Here is a 16,033-nt window from a genome sequence, read left to right as displayed (position 1 = left end):
TAAGTGCAAATATATCAAACAGTATATGAAAAAATAGTTAATGTCAAGTAACCCTTGCAATATTAGTAAACGCGTGAATTTGTGTCCTATAAAATATAACCTTTTTATTCAAACTCGGGTATTCTAAATACAAAACAAATGTTGTGTAACTTAGTTACAGTACATGCGTACTTACTGGTATTGTAACATTATATAACGTTGACTTACTCTGATGTGAAACTGTGTCACGTATCTGTTAAACCGATCAATCTGGAACACATTTTTAAAATAGCATAAATATAATGAGAAAACTCGTTTATTTTTTTTTTAAATAATGAAAACTTGACAAAATGTCTAAACTGTCTGAACTATTAATTTTCTATTGAACAAAACTTTAAATATTTTATCAGTAGATGTAGGTTTAAACTTTTCAAAAAAAAAATTCTATTGTTAAAAAATAAAATCATCGATTGAAATTGATCAATTAATTATTTGTCATTCAGTCCTTAACATCATACATAAAGTCATTTTGAGAAATATAAACGTATTCGTTGGATACCTGTGTTATTGTCCACATTTATGATTAATCTTATCGTTAAAAGTATAAAGACTGTCTTCGATTTCCCGGCATCTGAAGGAACCGCTATTTTACAAATCACACTTTCTTTGGAAACCAATAGATCATTATAGAGTTTAAGCTATTTATCAGTTCTCTTTCACCAACTATCTCAGTCATGAAACTTATGTGAACTTCACCATCACTGTTGTCTATATTTATTATGTTACCAATATACCGCCTTTTTGTACGTTTTTTCATTTTATATTTTCCTATTTCACTTTATTTTTGTTTCGGCGCGGCGCTCTTATGGAATGAGATCAGATTTTGTGAAAGGGCGACAGCAACTTCTCGAGCCTTTTAGTCGGTCATAATAAAAGCCGAAAATTCCGATCGGTATGAGGGTGCTTAATTATTAAATAAGAATGAAATGTCGCGATATGTTACAATGAATTTTCGCAATGCAAACATTTACAAATGAAATAACCTTTTCCGTCAATAAATCGCGCTCTTCGGGGTTTTTTATTTATCATTTTGTAGTACACAGTCGGTTATCATGTCATGTTATGTTATTGTTGTACATGTATCCTAGAATGATCAGTTGATGACCTAAATATTCCAAAAACCTATTTATAGATAGATCTTTTTATCACTCCTATCGGTAAATGCCGGTCTCTCCCGGTCTATTTTGACCAGGATTTACTAGTGACCGGCGAATAGTACCACACGTTTATTGTCCGGTCTCTCCCGATTTTGGAGTAGATGTTTGATATCGTTACAATTGGAAAAAAAAACAACAATAGCATGTTTCATTTTATCTATATGAGATAAAAAACAATAAATATGTACACGGATTTATATGTAATATAAATCCGTGATATGTACAATAATTGAGAAAAAGGTACATTTTTTATGGTATTAAAATGACATTATCAACTTTGAAACATTTTATTTAATTATTCAATTTGTTATCCGTGTTTAGTAAAGATGCCGAGGAATTATTCAAAGTTTACAAATTAGATTTTATGAATTATTCAATTGATCGATAATTTAAAAAATGATAAAGAAAAATACAATGTACATGTACATGGTTTAAGAATAAACAATATTATATATTGAAAGATAAACCATAATTTACTGACTTTTTCCAGTTAAGCTTTTACTTATAATCGTCGGTCAATATGACAATTGAATTCTTAAAAATTTATTTTACAATTTTAATAAAAAAGAGTAGTAAAAACTCAGTATTAAAATAGCACATAAAACACAAAAAAGAATAAAAGAAAACAATATTCATAAAATTTGTATTTTTTTAAATTGAAATTAATAGATATTACAATTATTGTATAATAAACAATTATGCTCAACATGATCAACATGGTAATATAACCAGTGTCATATTTTTACTAACTTAAAGTGTGAACAGATACCTTAAGGGGGTCTTCGCTAATAGCGATAACATGTACATAATAAGGGACAAATGTGTGGTACGTGTTGATCATGCGTTACACATATGGATTATAAATGATTGCATACATGTATATCCGTTGCTATTAATAACCACGATCATAAAGAAATAACAAGTAATATTATAATCTCTAGCATGCCAATCAAAGTTCATAATGAACAATGTCTTTCGTCCGCTCATTCATAAGTGGTATACATTTCTGGTAGTTTATAAGAATATCTTGTCATCATATGTGTACTAGTTCATCTTCACTTGCTGCATTTCTTGCTTGGACGCCCTTTGATGCCTTGCATCAATGCTTTTCTTGTAAAGGAATTGAAACAAATTGCAATAAACAGAAGACAGATATGCGTGTAAAAAGCTACGGGTTAAGCATTTATATATTTTTTATGTTTGACTGTAAGGATGACTATATATATCAATGAAACAAAAACATCTGCATGCCGTTTTAAACAATCTAGCTCCAAGTCCTTCTTAATATAATATGGCTGGTATTATAAAACATATAACAAGCAAAATTATACCTGACTGACATTTGCTGCTTGTTTATGGAGGCTATTCGTTGCCAAAAATCCAGCCTTTGAAACTTGACAATGCATACTTCGGTTCTACTAAACAGATTAGTAAAAATCTAATTGTCGATCCGAGAGTTACATACATGTACTGCACTTGTATTAAGCATTTCATTATCTCGATTTGATAAAATGGAAGCTGTAAGCATGCAACTTAGATAAATTGCAAACTGTATTTATAAATGTTTAACTTCAAATTTGCGACCTGTAGAAATGTAAACAATAGAACGTACACAATACGTTTAATGATGTGCATCATGACGTTGAGAATGTAACTGCATCAACTTGACACACACAGGTTGACAACACCACACTTTCCTTTTACATTCTAACTCGATTAACATTTGTAAACGATTTTGCAACTTCCATATATGGAATTATCACGGAAATAGACGAAAATTAATAGGAAGAGCCAATTTTCACGAAAGCAGAATGTAAAGAGGGGTAACTCTTGCTGGTACAAACATATTTCAAATTAATTGGAAACTGTTATAAAGTTCACATACATCAACTGCATTACAGTTGACTTTGAACATCATCTGATTTTGTTAAAACGTATTCCAGTACAGGATATATAAGTAATGCAAAATTGGTTAAGATATAATGTATCAATGTAACAACGTTTATACTGATAATAGTTATAATAATATGCAAAAACTAAAGTTGGTGAATTAACATAAGGGAATGTTTCCCATATATAGTGACACACACCACTATAATTTCTTAACGGTAATACTTGTACGCATGTCTTTTACATTCAGCAAATAGTACTAGAATGCGATACATGGAAGTCACTTTTGGCAACACGAATAAAGAGATCTGAACAGTCTGTGCTTTCTTTCTTTAAAGGACTATGTTGGGTTGTAGAAAAACCCATATTTTGACCAAGTGTAAAACCACGGAACAATTCAAAGTTTACCATCGATAATTCCGTTGTATAACCAAAAAACTTGTGCATTTGTCCCATTTTAATGTTGAAATAAATATTCATTGTATTCTAGAAGCTCTAATTACCTACATTGGGAGGTATTTTCAGTCATATGATGTGATTTAGCCTTTTATTATTAAATATTTGTAAGCTGACCTAGGTCAAGGTCTTTTTATGCATGGTACTGAATCAATAACAGCTCTTAAATCTGTGTATACATGCTTTCAATAGTTGTTACATAGACTTGCTGTCTATTTGTGTCGCGAGGATCGCGAAATTATATGACATGCTTTCCAAAAATGTGTAATTTTCTCCGGTGACCTCATAATTTTGTTTGACTTAAGGTTATGCTCCGGCATAACCTTTACACATTATTGTAGATATGTTCTCCGGCGGAGTACTTTGTTATAATCCGGCGGAGTATTTTGTTATAAATCATGTTTATTGACTTTCTCGTGATACTTGTGTTTTTGCGGGAATTATTTCATTGGTATATAAGTCAGATTTCAGTGTCACGAGACAGAGCTTCTCAGGATTTCAAGTTATTATGGATAGTATTTAGGTTCAAAATTCATATATATTGTGTTCTTTCGGCTTTAAAATTATACAGTGTTAGCAAAGTAAAAGTTTGGAAATTATAATACAGTGTTTGTGCTCTCTATTAGTCTTTCATGTGATTGGAGTAAAATGAAGTGTAATTAAAGTATACTCCACCACATAGAAATTTGGCGCCGGAACCCGGGAAAGCAAAAACTAGGATTTTCTTGGCGTGATTAAAAGTGAAGAAGGAAAAGTATGTGTTGTGTTTCTGTGAAAAGGAATTAATTATTATGAATACATAAATAATATTCACGTTACAAATAGAAGCTTGTGAAAGGAAAAGGTATGTGTTAAAATTTGCAAATTTATGGAGTTGAACGAATTTGTATTGTGTTTAAAGTGATTAAAGTCAAAAGTGGGACGGAGTTTGATATTATGTATTAGTGAAAGTGTCTTAAGCAATACGAGTTGATTTAAAATATTTTGAAAAGTGTTGGACTTAGAGTGCATTTACAAAAATGGAAAAAGCAAACGTAAACATAAAGTTTATAAAGGGTGTGCGTACACGGTATATTAATGTACTTGATAAAGAGATTAAAATTGGTTTGGACTTATTGGAATCAGTTGAGGATGAATTGCCAGAAGAGTATAAAAACTTACAAAAAAAGGTTAGTGAATGTAGATATAAAATAAATACTTATGTCGAAAAGTTGAGTGCTCAGTCAGAAAAATTAGCTTATGCTTTGGGGGACTCAGATGACGATACAACTCAAACAATTATCGAAGATGATTCGGCTTTGACTGAAAGTGCTTTGTCATTATCGCATAAGCTACAGTTGTGTGAAGATGATCTAAAGGCATTAATAAAGCGTAGAGAAACTGGAGATTCTGTCAGTGATAGTGCAGTTCAAAGGATGTGTGATTTGCAGATAGAAATGCAACAAGACTTTTTCATTTAACAACAGGAAAAAAGTGATCGACAGTTTGAAATTCAAACAAAACTAATGGATAAGCAAATATCACAAAGAAAAGAAACATCAGTCAAACTTCCGAAGGTAGACATAGCATCGTTCAATGGAAATCGCTTACTTTGGATTGAGTTCTGGAACTCCTTTGAAAGTGCCGTTCATAAGAATGAAAGGTTATCTCCAATAGATAAGTTCAATTACCTGAAGGGAATGATTACTGGCGAAGCGAGAAGTGCGATTGCGGGATTGACTCTTTCAAACGAAAATTATCAGGTTGCCATTAAAATACTTAGAGAGCGATTTGGAGACAAACAAGAAATAATTGATCTCCACTATAAACAGCTTCTAAATTTAATACCAGCTAGACATAATACAGAGAGTTTAAGATATTTCATGGACAGAATTGAAAAGCATCTCCGCAGCCTAGAAGTATTGGGTGAAAATCTAGAACAACATATATTTGTATCTATGATTCGCAGCAAATTACCAAGTGATGTGTTACTTCAATTAGAGATTATGAAACACGCTGATGAAAAGTGGACAATATTGAAATTACGTGATCTGTTGAGACAATATATTGTATCTAAAGAAAAGGCGGATAAGACAAGGCTCCCAGAAAATCAAACACAGCGTGGTGACAAAATTGAAAAACCTCAACATTATCGAATGACAGGTGGTGGTCCTTATGACAGGAATCGTGAAAGACATTATGTACCAAAATACGCTACTGGATCTCTTATTGCCGGAGAAAAGAAAAGTATAACAAGGCAATTTCAAAGAAAATGTAGATATTGTGAAGGTGCTCATTGGAGCGATGAATGCACTATTTATAAAAGTATTGACGATAGAAAAAGAAGATTGAAAAGTGGTTGTTTTAAGTGTCTGAAAGACAGTCACAAAACAAATGAATGCAAAAGTTCAAAGTTATGTGTGTATTGCGGCAAAGTGAACGTACATCACCGAAGCTTATGTGATAAAAAGTTTTCAAAACACTTCCAAAAAGAAAGTGTTCATTTGTCAGAAGAAATATTAAAGGAAGAAAATCCAAGTGAAGAAGCTGGACTATTATCCTTAAACGAAACTGTGCTTATGCAAACGGTGCTGACTGACGTTCGTGGTGCAAAAAGTCTGAAGAGCGAAAAGGTACGTCTCATCCTTGATTCAGGTTCACATAGGTCATATATTGCCAAATCGCTTGCAGACCGTCTAAAGCTAAAAGGAGAAAAGGACCAAGAAATAAACATTGTAACATTTGGCAGTGAACGATCGAGAGTGATCAAGACAAAAACAACAAAATTAAATCTGAAAATGAAAAATGGAGATTATTTGACCATCGAAGCAAATATTGTGCCAAGTATTAGTGGAATGATGCAGCGTACTAAAGTTAAAGATAGCCAGAAACAAAAATTACTTGAATTCACAAAAGATTTGACCCTAGCTGATAGCATACCAACAGAAACAAAATCAGATGTTTTAGAACTATTACTTGGTAATGACTATTATTTGGATGTGATAGAGTCAGAAAAAATAAAAGTGAGTCCTGGATTGTACCTCCTATCTTCAAAATTTGGATGGATTATTTCTGGACGAACAGAGCTTGATGAGACGATTCAGGATACATATGATGCCAGCATGTTGATAATGACACATGGCAGAAATGTGATAGAAAATAAAGTGTTTCAAGAAGTTGATCCTCCCCTTCAAATGCAACCAAATATAGAAAATTTCTGGAATTTAGAAGGAATTGGGATAACAGATAATATTACTAAAACTGATGATGAAAAGGCAATGCAAACTTTTAAAAACACACTTAAAAGAGAAAATGGAAGGTACCAGGTCACGTGGCCTTGGAAAGAAGATATTTCAGAATCAGATCTACCAGAAAATAGAGGATTAGCTGTTGGAAGACTTAAATCACTTGTAAAAAGGATTCAGAAAATGCCAAATTTGATGGAAAGATACGATGAAGTGATTGAAGATCAATTACAAAAGGGTGTTATTGAAAAGGTTGAAAGAGATATATGTGATGGAATAAAGCATTATATTCCCCATCACGTTGTGATCAAACCGGATAAAGCAACGACAAAACTTAGAATCGTTTATGATGCGTCGGCAAAAGTGAATAAAGAATATCGCAGCTTGAATGAATGTTTATATAGAGGTCCTGTGTTACTTAGAGATCTTTGCGGTATGATCCTTCGATTCAGAATGCCAAAAATAGCTGTTATTTCTGACATAGAAAAGGCTTTTCTCCAAGTTGCCTTACAACCATCGGAAAGAGATGTAACAAGGTTTTTGTGGTTCAAAAACTATAAAAATCCTATTGTTGATGACAATCATATACAAGAGTACAGATTCAGCAGAGTTCCATTTGGTGTAATATCAAGCCCATTTCTACTTGGAGCAACCATTGAGAGTCATCTAGATAAATATAAAACTCCGTTATCAGAACAGCTTAAAGAAAATATTTATATGGATAATATCATATCAGGTGCAGACACAGTACAAGACGGCATTGCTTTATACAATGAAGCAAAGATGATATTTAGTGATGCAAAAATGAATTTGAGAGAATGGATTACTAACAGTGACGAAGTTAATCGTTCAATACCTGAGATAGATCAAGCAACAGATAAAAAGGTCAAAGTTTTGGGATATGTATGGAATACAAAAACTGATACTATAGCTGTTCAAGGATCGAAGACTCTGCGTGAAGAGCTATCACTATCAAAAAGGGATGTGTTGAAACAAGTAGCATCGGTATTTGACCCATTAGGATTATTTGCTCCTATTACAATGAGAGGAAAGGTTTTACTCCAAAAGGTGTGGAGCAAACACCTGGACTGGGATGATATACTTGACAAAGAAGATGTGACTGAGTGGCTTGAAATAAAAAGTGATCTTTTGAAGATAGAAAATGTGAAAATAAACAGACATGTTGGAAATTCAAACGGAAAAGTTGGTGCTAAAAACATGCTTATATGCTTTTGTGATGCTTCTATCAAAGCATATGCTACAACAATCTATCTTCGACAGGAGTCAAACAAATCAACTAAAGTAGATCTTATATTCAGCAAAAATAGACTAGCTCCGTTGAAAGGAATGTCAATACCTAGACTTGAACTCTTAGCAGTTCTTATTGGAGTCAGATGTGTAAAATTTGTAGCAGCCCAATTGAAAGTGTTGCTTAATTCAATGGTGATAATGACAGATTCGCAGTGTGTATTGCAATGGATTAAATCTGAAAAGAAGCTTCCAACATTCATTAAAAACAGAGTGAATGAAATTAGAGAGCATGATGACATAGAATTCCATTACGTCAACACGAATCATAACCCTGCAGATATTGCCAGTAGAGGATGCACACTATCGAAACTAGAAGAGAGTATATGGTGGAACGGTCCAAAATGGTTGCAGAATCCAATTGAAAGTTGGACCTATATGAATATTCAGTCAATGGATGATTCAACATATCTTCACTGCACAAATTTAGACAAAAATGAGCTAACAAATGATACCACTGAGCATGAAGTGAATAAATGTGAAAATGTTGAATTATGTTCATCAGAATTAAAACAAGAAAGTGTTTTAACCAAACAAAAGATGTACATCAATTCTCCGTTCAATATTGACGAAGACAAATATTCTTCAGTTACCAAGTTAATACGAGTAACAGCGTGGTGCAAACGTTTTATAAGGAATATTCGTCGAAAAAAATGCACAACTGGATATCTTTCTTGCAGCGAATTAGAAGAAGCAGAGGATTTGTGGGTAAAATATCTTCAATTGAAACACTATTCTGAGGAACTGGAGTTAATCAAAGTTAAAAAGACAAATAATCTAATTAGACAGCTCGACCTATTCATCGATAGTAATGGTGTATTAAGATGCGGTGGTCGTTTGCTACATTCAAGTTTTAATGAAGCAGCAAGATTTCCAATTTTGCTGCCTTCCGGAGAAAGAGTGACGTGTCTTATTATTGAAAGAACACACTGTAGAATATTGCACAGTGGAGTTTCGCAAACACTTAGTGAAGTTAGGCAAAGATATTGGATACCACATGGCAGAGCTTCAGTTGGAAAAGTATTAAAGAAATGCAGAATATGTCGCAGATTTGAAGGAGGCCCATACAAGCTTCCACCAATGGCTCCGTTGCCTAAGTCACGCGTATCACAGGCTACGCCATTTACAAGAGTTGGTCTTGACTATCTCGGACCATTATATATAAAAGAAGATAAAGAGAAAGAAAAGGTATGGGTGTGTCTATTTACATGTCTTGTAACTCGTGCTGTACACCTCGAAGTTGTACGAGATATGACAGCCAATAGTTTTTTGATGTGCTTAAGAAGATTTATAGCTACAAGAGGAACGCCTGTGGAACTTATAAGTGATAACGCAAAACAATTCAAACTTTCGAGTGATATTATCAAGCAAGTATGGAAAACAGCAGTGGAAGACGAAGACGTTCAAAATTATACATCAAATATCGGCATCAAATGGACATTCATCGTGGAGTTGGCCCCTTGGATGGGCGGCTTTTATGAACGCCTTATCGGCATTGTAAAACGTGCTTTAAGAAAAACAATTGGCAGAAAACTCCTATCGCTAGAACAGATGACGACAATACTAAAAGAAGGTGAAGCTGTTGTGAATTCGCGACCTTTAGTTTATATTGGAAGTGATTTAAAGTCTTCGATTGCATTGACTCCAAAGCATTTCATTTGCTTGAATCCTTTTACTGGAATACCATGTACGGAATGTGATGTTAATGATCCCGATTATGTACCTTATGAAAGCAATGCTGAAAAACTTTTAAACATTTGGAAAAAAGGTCAAAAACTCTTGGACACATTTTGGCACATATGGCGCAACGAATATCTATTAAGTCTTCGCGAGAGAATGCAAAGCAAATTAAAATCGCCGCGAATCGAATCGCATTTTTGTCCTAGTGTTAGTGATATAGTGCTTATAAAGGATGATGTTTCCCGCGGACAATGGAAATTTGGAAAAGTAACAACTTTGAATAGTAGTCGAGATGGAAATATACGTTCAGCCGATTTACTGACATCATCCAGAAAAGTGATAAAACGACCTTTAAATCTCTTATATCCAATTGAAGTAGTTGATAAATAAAAAATGAACAGAGAAAATGTATATTATCATTATCGTCGTGGGATGGTTGCATACCTGCAAAATTTAAATATATATGATTTATTGCTTGTCATATTAAAATATGAGGAACAGTGTTTATTATAAAAATATTATGTGACTCTTTATCACTCATTTAACAGACATTAGTTCGCATAAAAGATGCGTATTTGTATTACAATTTGTTTAAACATTTGTGCATTGATTTGTTGTGTATTAATGATACTTATTGGTCAAGTAAAGACATTCGCTTGTTTATGTTTTGTGGGGAATGTCGCGAGGATCGCGAAATTATATGACATGCTTTCCAAAAATGTGTAATTTTCTCCGGTGACCTCATAATTTTGTTTTACTTAATGTTATGCTCCGGCATAACCTTTACACATTATTGTAGATATGTTCTCCGGCGGAGTACTTTGTTATAATCCGGCGGAGTATTTTGTTATAAATCATGTTTCTTGACTTTCTCGTGATATTTGTGTTTTGGCGGGAATTATTTCATTGGTATATAAGTCAGATTTCAGTGTCACGAGACAGAGCTTCTCAGGATTTCAAGTTATTATGGATAGTATTTAGGTTCAAAATTCATGTATATTGTGTTCTTTCGGCTTTAAAATTATACAGTGTTAGCAAAATAAAAGTTTGGAAATTATACTTCAGTGTTTGTGCTCTCTATCAAAGTCTTTCTTGTGATTGGAGTAAAATAAAGTGTAATTAAAGCATACTCCACCACAATTTGATCAAAAGCAGAGAACTTTTTTATGTACATGAAATACTGCACAGAATATTTATTAAGTTTTGTAAATGACGGCTTTCTAATAGATGAAATTAAGCAAGGTATACATAAATTGATAATCAACATATTTATACCTTTGGACTCATTTAAATATTGTTATTGAAAAAAACAAAATTATAAAAATGGGAAAATATATCTATACATTATGGTAAACATTAAAAGTTAATGTACGAAAAAGTAAATACAACTTTGGTTTTATTTTTACTATGTTCAAAGTTTTTTCTTGTCAAGACATACGCTAGAATTAAGGTTACTAATGTAATAGTAAATGCTACTACTAGGAAAGACAACAGCCAGAATTTGGTCTGTATTAGTATTTAGTCGTATCAAAATCTCTATCAGATATTGACTTGAAAATTTGAAAGTGGTAAGGTAGCAGCTTAACTGTAAATGTTACTTATTCCTATGTAAATTGGAATCCCCTCAGTAAAATTTATTTGTCGTCGAATATAGTCTTATCAATAGTTTTTACTTCCTTGAAAAATATTTAACCTCAGGCAGTAAAACTTGGTGAGTTTTTTATTATTATTTTTGGTTTCTTTTTCTAGGAAATGTGGTATCTACAACGTTTTAAAACTTATATGCCTATAATCCTTTAAAGTCCGCTGATGTTGATTTATAAAGGCATAAAAAGGCTATCATGCAAGTGAATTATGTTTGGTGAATAACTTTACACCTTAAAGGTGTGGTAAATTGAAACTACGTCTGTGCGTGTTCTTGTATCCGTCTTGTCGCCGACGGTAAATACCAAAAATGAGCGGATAAATACGTTTATTTACGATGATGTAGTGGGCGGGAAAATGAGCGGAGCTTATTTTATCTCCTATTGAAAAACGTGTATAGCTGGATAATGCTGATCCGAATCATGATGGTTCGACAATGTAAAGCTAAGAAAGTAACTTCTGTTTTGTTAGCGTATACACGAACAATGAGTATTCCGCATGTTAAGATGAACACTTGGTATTGCTACTATCAGCAAAACAGTAAATGTTTTGTCGTTTGACAAAATGTAATTTGTTGAAATGCATGTTTACAATGTTAAATCGGCAAACTCAATCCAAGAATGCAACATTGGAGTTTACATAGTACAAAGAAATACAATGGTATTTCGTCCGTTAGCAAACTGTTCAACTCAGATCAAAAAAGCTGGATTTTTGGCAAAGAATAGGCTCCATACTTGTTCGTTTCCATCAGTTGGTGCAATAACAGGACACTTCACTTGCGTACAAAGAATAGCTGTCAGCAGCAGGCAAAACGGCATGTAAGTTTATGGGGCCTGAAATCAGGCTTGCATTTCTCTCTTTTATCAAAGCATCAGCATCGTCATTGTTTTCTTGCGACTAAAGGACATATTTAACTTTCTTCTCGTGAGTTAATGCCTAATTAAGCCCAAGAACTCTTGAATTGAGATTTTTCCCTGCTTAACCGCATTTGAAGCTACATCGATTCCGTCAAAAGGACTCTTTCAAAAATATAATAGCTATATCGGTTGCGAAATTAAGAGATCGGCAAATCCGTTCAGTAATGAATTTTTGTCGGTGTTCGTAAATCTCCCTTAAGTAATGGAACCAACTTTTGAATGACAACGGCCCGAGAGTTAGGTTTGCTGACATCAAATACGAGAACATAATAGCTGTACTCAATGTTACGATTTTGTGATATCCTGTTCGCCATAACCGGATGTAAAGTTACATTTATAAGTTCCGTAATGCGCTCTGTATGTTTTCTGATGTCTGACAAGCAAAGTTTTCAGCGAAGTCCGTTTGCACTATCAGCTTATTGATTGGTAGTTTTGATTTTACTGCAGCAGCGGATCTGTACTGATGGCGCACTAGCTCAATATTCTGCAAAAATAACTCAACTGTTTCATAGTTGAATAATATAGTCTTGCAGTTTAATTTCCCACCTTTGCATAAAACTCTTTGTTAGGATAATGTACTTTTTTAAATTCTGGCGCTAAATGCAAATTTTATCAATGTTTAGATTATTGCCGGATTTGCTGCACAACGCCTTGTATTCCTGCGCATACTGCATTTCCCATAACAAGTTTCCTGACAATAGCTTTTGGTAGTGACCTTGGTGTCAAGTCTACTTCTCTACTATCATTATTTGCTTTGCTCTTAAAGGTTAAATTTTCACTTCCTTTGGCCGCATCTATTTCACTTATTTTATTTTTCACCTCCAGCATTCGTTGGTAGCGTTTTTTGTATAGTTCAATGCTGTTGTTTTTTTGCAATTTATTATAGTTTTGTCTGCACCTCAGATCTGGCTGCTATTAAAGTTGTCTTACCCCTTTTCTTTGATGTACTGCTACTTTGCCTTCTTTTGTTTAAGTCAAATTTCATAAGCATGGCGTTAGGTGTGTTATTTGCTCGTGTAATGTTTTGTTGTGAATATGTTCACTGCTAGTAGAACTGCTAACATAAGATCATTGTAGTTGGCCGAGAGTTTCTGGGCTCACGCCGCTTATCATGGAATGGCACTACTGTGACATAGAAGGTTCCATGATAATCGCCGTATGAAAACATCTGCTAATGTGACTAAATTCAAAATTTCACAATTTTTCGTGTTTAAATGTTAAATTCTGCTTAAGCCGGTGCTAGGGGGCGTGGACGGTAGCTTGCATTTTCCAGTACCGTCCATGACCAGGCTAAATCAAACCGAGCCTGCAATATTTTCAATTTTGTCGTGTTGGGCTTTCTTTGGATTTATCTTAAATTTCTCCTTTTTACTTTACTTATTTAATGACATCTTCCATATTTGGCAGGAAGATACCTTAAATGGTTCTCTTTGTGGAGTAAGGGGTCACTTTGTTAAAAAAGCCTCGGATGGTCCTCGTTCGTTTAGTTCAGTAAAGAGTCATTTGGGTCAAGGTCACTAATGTTAGAAATAATATTTTACACATTAACAGGTGTAACCTTGTTCAATTGACTGATGTCTTTTATATTTGGTAGGAACATAAAATTAAGGAATCGTCCTCCTTTGGGTGGAGTTTGAAAAAAATTAATTACGTCGGTTTAGAGTATTTTGTATCGAAATGACATCCTAAATGTTGAGAAAAATGTTCTACGTGTCATAGCATTCTTCGTTGTTTTTTAACAAGGATATTTTTTAAAAACTGATATTTTAAGAAACTGTTTTTATATATCAAATCATTTTGTGTGTAATATACATATCTGTTTACATGTTAATTTCCTGATTAGACAGGTTACGATGCAATATGTACATACATATCTGTCTCATAATTATACTAGAATATAAGGGAAACAAATGTGTCAATTTCGCGACTTTTCTTGAAATTAGTTTCCTCCCTTACACACGTTAACGAGGAAAAGGTGAAACATTTTAATTAGACCCAAGTTGTTTTTTTCCGTGGGAATTGGTATGCGATTACTTTTTGAGGCATGGAGGAGCACGTGACATGTTTTCGGTACATGGAGCAGCACGTGATCTGTAATCCGTACTTGATTGGTTAATCAACTTTGTAAAAAAATAATAAAATCTATACTTCATGCACATATAGTATTTTCCAATGGGTACAGTATATGACTGAATATTTAAGTGCAACTAAAAAAATACAGAATTAAATGTAAATTTGAAAATAGTATTGTAGTCTGTATCATGCAAGAAAAATCTTGATGTACAGACTGGTGTCCCACTAATAAACTGTTTTTTTTTAATTTATTCTCGCATAAAACATTTTAACTTGTCTAAAACGTGACATGATTTAAGAGAACCGTGATTTAAACAAATTGATGAAAAAAAATGTGTTATATGTGTTTTACTCTATTTGCTCATTGTAGGCCTGATTTTTTCCCCAAGAAATATAGACAATTATTTATCTACTTTCAATTTCTGATAATTCCCAGGTAATATATTTAAGAAATAATATATCCCAAACAGTGATTTTATCGCTCAATAACATCACTGTTTGGAGTTCGGATGCGAGGAATTATATCACGAGGGCGTAGCCCGAGTGATATAATGATGCGCATCCGAACGACAAACAGTGATATTATCAAGCGATAAAATCACTGATTTGGATATATTTTTTCGATTCTAACACGACATCAACAAATAAATGTTGCCGTACTTGATAGTTAAGCAAAATTGCGCCTGATTTGTTTCCGTACTTATTTTCAGCGCGTCGGATTTTTAGTGGTTAAGTCACGTGTATAATGATTACGTCACATGTCTAAATATAGAACGTCAAACTGTGCATCTGTTGCATAATAACAGACACTTTCTGTTCTTCTTTGTTCAATAGGGAAAAATGCGGGTCGTGTTAGAATTTGTAATAACTATATGACAAAACGCACCTATGACAATTCAGAACAAAGAAAAAACTAATTCCTTCCCAAACATCTTCTGGCAGTTTTCACATCAATTAATACAAGGTACGCCTCTTGCCTTAATAAACTAAACTAGTATTAAACTTTTATGAGAGCAAAGTATAAAAAATCATAATGCTTAACAAAGAAAATTGGTATAAGAGCAAACTTAGTGAAGAATTGCAATGCTTTATATTTAAAACAAGTTTAGGAGGTAAGTGAAATATCATAATGTTGAATAAATAAAACTAGTATAAGAACAGAATGAATATCATAGCTTACTGAATTCATAATAAGACACTTAGCTCTTAAACTTATTTTAAATATTAAGCATTGTAATACTACACTTTGCTCTTTTACCAGTTCTCTTTATTAAGCATTTATGATATTACACTTTGTTCTTATACCAGTTTTATTTACTAAGCATTATGGTACTAAACACTTTGCTCTTATACCAGTTTTCTTTATTAAGCATTATGATATTACACTTTGTTCTTATACCAGTTTTATTTACTAAGCATTATGATATTACACTTTGCTCTTTTACCAGTTTTATTTATTAAGCATTATGATATTACACTTTGTTATTTTACCAGTTTTCTTTATTAAGCATTATGAAATTACACTTTGTTCATTGTTCATATACTAGTTTTATTTACTTAGCATTATGATATTACACTTTGCTCTTTTACCAGTTTTATTTACTAAGCATTATGATACTACACTTTGTTCATATAACAGTTTTAT

The 16,033-nt window shown here is 33.1% G+C and overlaps 1 protein-coding gene across 1 annotated transcript; it reads left to right on the top strand.

Moving 5' to 3' along the window:
* Positions 1-5,047: 5,047 nt before the first annotated feature.
* Positions 5,048-10,144, top strand: LOC132753413 (uncharacterized). Its single transcript, XM_060743875.1, has one exon. It carries the CDS (start codon positions 5,048-5,050, stop codon positions 10,142-10,144), a length of 5,097 nt encoding a protein of 1,698 aa, XP_060599858.1.
* Positions 10,145-16,033: the final 5,889 nt, after the last annotated feature.

The sequence above is a fragment of the Ruditapes philippinarum genome, unplaced genomic scaffold (genome assembly GCF_026571515.1).
Source record: "Ruditapes philippinarum isolate M1 unplaced genomic scaffold, ASM2657151v2 ctg9573_1_1_1_1, whole genome shotgun sequence".
Taxonomy (NCBI): Eukaryota; Metazoa; Mollusca; class Bivalvia; order Venerida; family Veneridae; genus Ruditapes; species Ruditapes philippinarum.
Note: the sequence above shows the minus strand (reverse complement) of the source record. Positions and strands in the feature narration are given on the sequence as shown.